A 9,061-nucleotide genomic window follows, 5' to 3' on the forward strand; every position below is an offset into this window, starting at 1 on the left:
AGGTTGTTATGGAGTCTTCTTCTCTGGAGACTTTCAAGACCTGCCTGGATGTGTTCCTTTATGGCCTGCCCTAGGTGATCCTGCTTGGGCTGGGGGTTTGGACTGGGTGATCTCAAGAGGGCCCTTCCAACCCCTACCATTTTATGACCCTATGAGTTCATATTGGAGTGCAAGAGATGCTGTAGTCAGGACTAAGATCCTCTGTTTTCAATGAATAAGGCAAAGCTGGTTTTCTGTGGTTAGAGTGCCCTAGAACAGATTGGGCAGGAGGAGACATCTTACATAGTGAATGTATTTTCCCTGAAATTTCTAGATTTCTGGGATTCTCTCTCCTCCCCAGTCCCCTGTTGTATGCTGCTACACATTAATCATCTGCTGCAGGACAGGTGCCCTCAGCAGTATATTGGGACTACAAAAGATGAAATGGAGAAGCTTTTTTGGGGGGTGGGTGTGGTGATGGGCAGGGAAATGGAAAGTGTATGATTATGTTATAGCAAATGAATATTTGTGGAGACAAAGCAGTTGAGCTGATAACAGAGGTTCACTTGAAAGAATCAAGGTTATTTTATGTCAATTTTCTCTTTACCCTATATAAGATGCATTTAATTATTTCATGCTGTCTCCCTCTATTCAAATTAACCTGTCTTATATATATTGTTGTTCAAATTAGAATAATTCTTTCCTCAGCTGTGTTATGCATGCTATAGTAGACTATAATAGGAAAGCTACTCCTGGCATACTGACGATGCATGTATTTTATTTGCTATTGTAATTTAAAAGTAAAATCAGAAATATTGATTTCTACTTGACTGGAGAGATGATTTAGTTTGAATATCAGACTGATCTTAATCAGGTGAGAATTAATTGAGTTGGAGGTATTAGATATTCAGTGATGTTAACTGAACCATGATCAATCTAGAGAGAAGCTTTCTTTTGTACTGTGTTGGAAATACCAAATAGCTCCTACTCTACAATGTAAAACAATCTTTTTATGTTCATCCTACTACTTCCTTTGGCTCATTAAATGCACCAGTAATCTGTTCTGTGCATACTGAGTAATCTTCAAAATAACAAGCTAATAAATCATGATTTAATACAATGTGAAAAGTATAATAACTTTCCATAAAATGCTACTGATAATGTTTTGTGTTATTTTAATGTCTTTGTACACATTTTACAAACATAAAAAAACTTGTCCTTATTTACATTTTAAAGGTAACTGTGTTCTCCTTCTTTCACCATTTGCCCCCTAAGTCCCCATTGTTACTTGGGCATCTTTTTTCTGCCCAGGGCATGACCCAAACATTGGGTAAAACTATTTACTTTTTTTTGTGTAAAGGGAAAATCCTACCCCAGGAACAGAACATAAGCCTGATCTTGGATAATGATACAAGCTTTTCTGGTTTTTTTATATTTTATTTTATTTTAAGAGTGTGACAGCAGTATCATAAGTGTTGAGAAAATATAAATGGTGAGATAACACCTCTGTAGGACTTTCTCTTAAGTAGTAAAATTGTAAAGTCTTTAAATAAACTAGAGCCAGACCTGAGAGGATCAATTTATCTTGATAATGGGAAATACTTTGTTTTGTATACATCAACATAGATGCATAATTATTATTGATAAAGCTGCAGTTCTAATATATGATTTGCACAACACCTTGCATTAGAGTCAGTACAGAAATACCAAGTGTTGCTACAATTTGAATCTGTCAAAAATGAACTTTCTGAAATAGCCTTCGTGCTACATACAGTTGAGAGACCAAGAAGAATAATAATAATAAGTCCTTGGTAGTTTTATATCAACACAGTTTTCATGCTGCTTGGCATCTGGAGATAATTCCCAAACACTTTTTGTTCTTCTCTTGCTTTGCTCATGGAAAGACTTTCATGTTTGCCAAAACACAAATTATCTAATGTTGTAAAATACTAGAAGTTACAAAAAATTACTTAAAAAACAAATCCCCTACAAATATAATGTTTGCTACTTGTTTTCCTTTATTGAATTACCAAAAGAATTTAAATTTTGTTTATTTTTAACACTTGGAAGGCAGGGTGTTATTTTTTTTTTCTTCTTTATGAAGTCCTTCCTTTACATACATACAACTGAAACTTTTTCAGTCCCACATGCTAATTGCACCATTTCACGTTGAAGTCAGCACAGTGAGGGGACCAGCCTGCCTCAGATTGAGGGTTAGAGGGGTGTTGGATGCCACATAAAGAACACTTAACGTTTTAAATGTGGTGTCCACCGTGAGGCTGTAAACACTGCGAGGGAAGTCTGCCTTTGAATCAGTGCTGAACTGTTCAGTGAACTATTTCTGAACTGTAGCCTTGAGAAAAGTTCTTTGCTCAGTGTGCATCCCCTTAGACAAGACCCTATGGGGCTAACCGATGTCAGATATGATGTCATGAATCATTTCTGCTCCAGGTGAGAGGGGGGTCCATAGCCAGTTTCCCTGGTAACTAGCAGGCACCTGCAGCTTGTTGACGCAGTACTGGATCTGTCCTTATCTGTGTAGAGAGCATTCAGTGACTGGCATATGTAGCTGTCCTGGCAAAGCCTCATCAGAGTTCATTTTATAGAGAGCAAGGGTTTTTTTCCCTTTTCTGACAACTCATTTTCACTCTTGTTGAGCTCCACTCTTCGTTTTTATTTAGCTTGTATTTCTAAATGTTGGGAATAACTTCTGTGGTTTGTTTGAAACATTTATTTCTGTTTGTGTTACAATGAATTTGCAGACTGGCCCAAATTTACATCTAGTTTCCCTGATGCCTGTTTTGGTATCTGGCTCCTTGCAAGGAAGAAGAAAATACTGTTTAGGAACTTGTAAAGTCATGGAAAGCCATTTAGTGAAGTTGTAAAGATTGCGTACACAAGATTTTTAAAAGATCAGTTCCACTCTGAAAGCACAGTTGCTCTTTGTATCACTTGTAGAGTATCAAGAAGGAGGTTAATTTTGAGTGTGAGCAGCATTTTGATTACTGCTGGTAGCTGCTGAAGTGTTAAACTGCAATGGGTTTGTAATCAGAGCTGTGTATACGCTCCTTATCTGGCTATGCACTCTGAAGCTTTGGTCTACACTGCAGGCAGGGCTTGAGTGAGAAGTGAGTCATGATTGTGAAGATTACAGAGGTGGACACTAATTCTTGGTTTGAGATTATATCTGGAACTGTTGTCTGCTACTTGTGAGATTATTCTCCAAACCAGTAATTTTAACATGTTTTCTTTCATGAAAACATTGTGAGCAAGACACAGCATCATTAAAAATAAAACAACATTCTGCAGATTCCTGTAACCTGGTAACCATTTATAACTAAACTTGTCTTGAACCACACTCTTTATGTGACTGCCAAAGGGATTTTAAAGTGCTGGCAATAAGAGAAGGATAATAAAGTTTGTGTGCTCACATGAGGATACCCAACCTCATGCAGGTTATGCTTTAACTTGCACCTTCTTTCCATTCCGTTGTTAAGCATAAAACTGGAAGCAGTTTTACCATTTGCAGCAGTGCCTGGCCATGTACCCCAAGTGGGGCCTTCTGAAGCCAGGGAGTGTTTGCAATTGCAGTTCAGGTTTTGTTCACTGGGACATCACACCTTTAACCAATCAAGACTGGGGAGCTAACAAGTGAGAGAGACCTCCTGTTGTCTTTGGTGTTTCTTTATCTTCACAGCTTCCAGAAGGAATGATTACTACAAAAAAGCCCATCACCAAAACAAATAAAAAACCAAACCAAAACAAAAAACCTAAACAAAAAAACACCCAAAAAACCCCCACGAAAACAAAACAACCAGCACAGCACTTAAGGAAGTGCCTGTAGAGAGTAAAAATCAAGCTGGTCACTAGACAAACAAGCTTTCAAAGGCTTCTGATGTTTTTTCCCAGGTGAAAAAAAAAAAAACAAAACCACACTTTTTTAGACTTGTGAGAATAGGTATGATTTTTCTGAGATGCTGATGTAGGGACATGCCAGGTAGGCAGTCCAGGAGGGAACAGAAGAAATATCAGATTCACCTTTAAAAGTGAAAGAAACGTTTTGATAACGTAGTATTTTTCAGATTGTTCTGAGCCTACACTGCTTCATAACCATCAGCTATCCAGAAGTATCCTCAAAGTCATGCACATGTATTTGGATGATTTTAGGTCTAAAACTAAAACACATACCAAAGATCTGGAACCTTTACAGTTGATGATTGTCAGTGGCATTTCATTGAGAGAGTAGCTGCTGTCAACATTTCTGCCCTCTCGATTTGTGGATACACACATGCTTCAGTAATTTCAAAAGCTTTCACTGTAGAGGAAATGCTAACCACCCCATCTTACCTAAATTTTCTGCTTCCTTTCTTTCTGCTGTGATAGCCCTGAGTAGTCAGTATGAAAAGCAGGCACAAGAGTCAGGGCTTTGCTGCAGGGCAACCTTCAGAAGTGTGTTGGTATTAGTGCCAGCAGTACGTGTTTGAAAGGGTTACATAACGCTAGGGGAGAATCTGAATTAAAATCTTGTTGCTAAAGAAGTGACAAAGACCTTGCAAATAGTATGATACTCCTTGCCAATGTGGTTTTATTTAGAATAGTATACACACAGGAAGATGGTTTTTACCAATTGTCATTTTTTTTAACTTTTTCTTTTTCCTCAGCATTTACTAAATGCTGTCAAGAAACTGGTCTCCTTATGGTAGTGAAGTGTCGGCAAGAGAACTCAGCACTGAAAGACTGTCTGGTTGGCTAGTAAGTTCTTCATGAGTTTTTAGGTTTTTTTTTGTTGCATGGCCTGTATTAATGTAGAAATGAGTAGAAATCTTTAATCTTCTCAAAAGATGCAAGGTTAGTGACTTTGATCTGTTTTCTGAAAATTTTATCTTGCTGGTCAGGGCCCTACCTGCCAAGATTTTCTTTGTTTATTAAAGATGTCCCCCATGATTATAAAGACTCTTCTTGTTTTAAATGGTGACAGATCTAGATTTCAGCCCAGACAATATGTAGCCCTGTTTGCATTATGCTGAATTATATATATGTGGGGATAGGGGTGAGCAGCAGAAACACTTCATACCCTATTAGTGAGTCAGGATAAAGTTTGTTTTGAGTTTGCTGCTTGAATTGTTTTCTAAGATTTAGTCTTTGTCCTGAAAACGTTCCGCTGTTGTGAACAGCAATAGCAGCAGCAAGAGAAAGTTGTTAGAGATATTGACTTGAGGCATCTCTTTTGGAAGTCCTAATTTATCCCCAGTGCCATCAGACTGAAGGGTTAATTTGTTTAATATCCCAGGGTGAGAGTTGTGAATGTGTAGTTTGGCTAGGGGAGGGAGAAGGGGTTTATTTGGTTTGGGTTTGTTTGGGTTTTTTTGGTAGAATGTATGTCCTGCCCTGTTAAACCAGAGGTGAAAATTTAATGCCTTTAAACTAGTGACAATTATTCTCATGTATTTGGGAAGTGATGAAAAAATGTGCAGCCAGGCAAGACTTTATCTGCAGTCAGAGCTTGCTGGAGTAACTCAGTTTTGTCTGTACTTTTTCCTGTTTTAAAAGAAACAAAACAGCAACACCCAAACAAAGTTCTACTGAAAAAAATGCTTAGTAAATTGCATTGCATTGTATTTCAAAGTATGGGAAAACTGAATTCAATGACTAAGGACCTACATGTCTACAGTTCAAGACATGCACTTGAACCTGTGTCCCACTACTTGCTTGCTTTCATAAAAACCTGTGAGCGTACTCCAGCAGATTCCTGTGCTGAAGAAGCTAACTGCACATAATGAATTAATTAGCTGCGCAGAAATGCCCAAAGTCTTTCCTGTTGTCTACCTTTCCTCTGCCTGGGTTCACTGTAGTGGTTTGGAAAAGGACTATGCCTCAAGAGAAAGCAGTATCATCCAGGCTGGATGTGGCTCTGGCCAGCCTGATGTAGTGTGAGGTGTCCCTGCCCATGGCAGGGGGGTTGGAACTAGATGATCCTTGAGGTCCCTTCCAACCCTAACAATTCTATGATTCTATCATGAAAATGCAGACCACCTTGGTGTTTAGAATTCATGAAGATAATTTAACCATTTATGTGCTTTATAAACAAAGATATTTAGTTATTGAAGGCAGGCAAGTCTTCTGTGGGTGCAAAAGGAAGATCAGTTGTTAGTGTTTATTCATACAGTATCTGTTCCATTTTCCAAGATGAAAACCAAAAAGTTATGCCTTTGTCTTGTAGCTATTCTGATCCATTATTCTATGAAGAATGCAAAGCAGAGTATTTGAAGCAAAGAGAAGAATACAGAGCAACTGGAATTAAGAAAAAAAAACAGAAGTTTACTTCAAATATGTAGTTAAAATGTAAAAGTAACATTTCAGATTTTATATCCAACTTTAATTTAAATCATCTGTACCCCTGTGTGGAATTTAACACAAAATGAGATGAAGAAAATAATGTCTGAACTTCAAATCTTTCTGCAAATAAAGATGCCATGCATGCAATGAAGTTGCAAAATTCTTTGCCTGTTTGGACTTGAGATTTTGTTACCAACTTATAAATGGCCTTTCAGAATTTAAAGCTTGTGTCTGGTTATATGTGGCAGACTACATGAAAACTGAAGTGTGAATATTTTTAGTTGTATTAACTGATCACAAATTGAGTATACATTAAAATTGGTCTGTTTATCTGAAGCTGAGGGTGTATGGAAATCACAATATCACAGTATATCAGAGGTTGGAAGGGACCTCAAGAGATCATCAGGTCCAACCCCCCTGCCAGAGCAGGATCACTTAGGGTAGTCCACACAGGAATGCATCCAGGTGGGTTTGGAAAGTCTCCAGAGCAGGAGACTCCACAACCCCCCTGGGCAGCCTGTTCCAGTGCTCTGTCACCCTCACTGGAAAGAAGTTTCTCCTCATGTTGAGGTTGAAATCTCCTATATTTCAGCTTGAACCCATTGCTCCTTGTCTTATCACTGTGAACCACCAAAAAGAGCCTGGCCCCTCCCTCCTGACACCCACCCCTCGATATTTATAGACATTGATCAGATCCCCTCTCAGTCTTCTCTTCTCCACTGTACAGATCTCTTTGATGCTTTTATTAGAAGAGAAAGGTGACAAATGCAGAAGAGAAGATTCTGGGAGCAATTTGAGTTAGCTTTTGGATGAAAATGCTGAAGCATGCAAGAGCCTGATGGTATTTTTACCTGCACTGTGACTCATTTTTAAGTCTGTGTTAGAAGAAATGGATGCCCTATGCACCCATGTGTGGCCAGACTGACCGTGTTGTCTGTGGAGAAAAGTCATCTGATCAAGACCTTCCCTGAGAAACGGAGAAGGCACACTGAAAGCAAACCTGAGAGCAGCACCCTCCCATGCTTTCCTTTTTCAGAATGAGGATGATTGTATAAGCTTCCACACTTCAGGAGTGAATAACCACATTTGAAAAATCTTGGGTAGAGGTGAGTAGACAACTAGGCACCTAAGATGCAGGTCACTGCATGCAGAAACTAAGTGTAAGCAAGTCCCTGTTTAAAAAGGGGCTTACAAAGGATCTTTTATGTACCTGAAATTGCTTAATTGTAGAACTCTTAAATGGCAGCATTAATTTGGATGTAAAAGACATAAGATCATTGACCTAACATCACCATGGCCATTAAACCATGTCCATACATGTTGTGAATACCTCCAGGGACGGTGACTCCACCACATCTCTGTGCAGCCTGCTCCAATACCTCCACTCTTTCACAGCTCTGGCAGCCTGGCTGTGTGTTCTTCAGCCCCTCCACCTCCCAGCAAAACCAGGCATGTTAACTGCCTGCACTTACTGGAGGTGGCCATCTGCAGGTGATTAGGAAGGGAACTGACATGGGACAGTACATCATTTAGCCATCTCTGCCTAAAGCAGGGACTGCAGCTCTAATAGTTCCTAGATGGACCGTTGTGGTCACTGGAATTGGGTTGCCTAGGAAGGTGGTTGAGGCCCCATCCCTAGGGATATTCAAGGTCAGGCTCAACAGGGCTCTGAGCAATCTGATCTAGTTGAGGATGTCCCCGCTTACGGCAGAGGAGGTTGGACTAGATGACCTTTAGAGCCAAACCATTCTATGTTTGTGTGTATGCTTCTTCAGGTTTGAAGTCAGGATTCTTACACATTGTTACTCTGCATAGGAGTAGACAATTGCTGGAATCAATCTAGGAATCTCTTCAGTGTTTTCAAGTTAGCCTGTAACAAAGCAAGGTTACCCAGCAGGTCAGCCAGTCTGCAAGTGTGGTGATGCCACTAGCCCCTCATACTCACTATTTGTGTGAGTGCATGGTGTTTTCTAACACATGACCTTAAAATTTAAGGTGGCATTCCCCAGTGTTACTGCCTCTTAGGACTAGAAGCTTTCACAAAGTTGTGTGGCTTTCACTGTAGCTGTACACCGCTAGCCTGCATGCTGTGCTTTGCTTCCTTTAGTGGGGACCACTTGCTCAGCCAGTTCAAAACCACCCACTCTGTGGCAGTATTGACTGACATCCATGGAACATGGTCTTAAAACTGGAAGACTGATTTGTCATCTAGCACCCTCACATGGTGCAGCATCTGTCAGCTTCTGCAGCAAAGTGGCTATCCTTGCCTCTTTGGAGCACTTAAGAGAACTTGGCAACTCATTTTTCACTTGAGACTACAGTCTTTTCAGTGTATTAAAGCTCTGTTCAAACTCCTGAAACAAGCCCCCTAAGAGTGTGAAATCTAAAAGGAAAGAGAAAAAAGGCATCACACACTTGTTAAAAAAAAAGTTTGTCTTCATAAAGTAAAATGAAAACTGAGGGAAAAGATGAGTAGCTGTTTGTTATGCACAGGGTTTTTGAAGGGGAGTGAATCTCACTACCAGTGCAGTTTGAGACATCACCGGGCAATTAATCTGTAAGCCAGAAATCAATTCTGTTTTTCATTCAGGACAACCACACTCTACCTGTGTTGTCTGTTTACTCTGCTGGCCCAAAAAGGGTCAAATAGAGTAGAAAGACAAGTGTTCCTTCTAGTTAAAAAAACAGATCAGTAACAGTGAGCACCTGTTTCATTCATGCTGCTCCCCTAGATCAAACATCCTCA

At 39.6% G+C, this 9,061-nt stretch overlaps 1 protein-coding gene across 1 annotated transcript in view; it reads left to right on the forward strand.

Annotated features, from left to right (window-relative positions):
• CMC1 (C-X9-C motif containing 1) overlaps positions 1-6,497 on the forward strand; it is a 30,886-nt gene extending 24,389 nt beyond the window's left edge. The window contains exons 3-4 of the mRNA XM_054384985.1: positions 4,641-4,731; positions 6,200-6,497. Of these exons, the coding sequence (XP_054240960.1) occupies positions 4,641-4,731; positions 6,200-6,314 (206 nt within the window). The 3' untranslated portion in view covers positions 6,315-6,497. The remainder of the gene's footprint in view (positions 1-4,640; positions 4,732-6,199) is intronic.
• The last annotated feature ends 2,564 nt before the right edge of the window (positions 6,498-9,061 follow it).

The sequence above is a fragment of the Indicator indicator genome, chromosome 11, assembly GCF_027791375.1.
Source record: "Indicator indicator isolate 239-I01 chromosome 11, UM_Iind_1.1, whole genome shotgun sequence".
Taxonomy (NCBI): Eukaryota; Metazoa; Chordata; class Aves; order Piciformes; family Indicatoridae; genus Indicator; species Indicator indicator.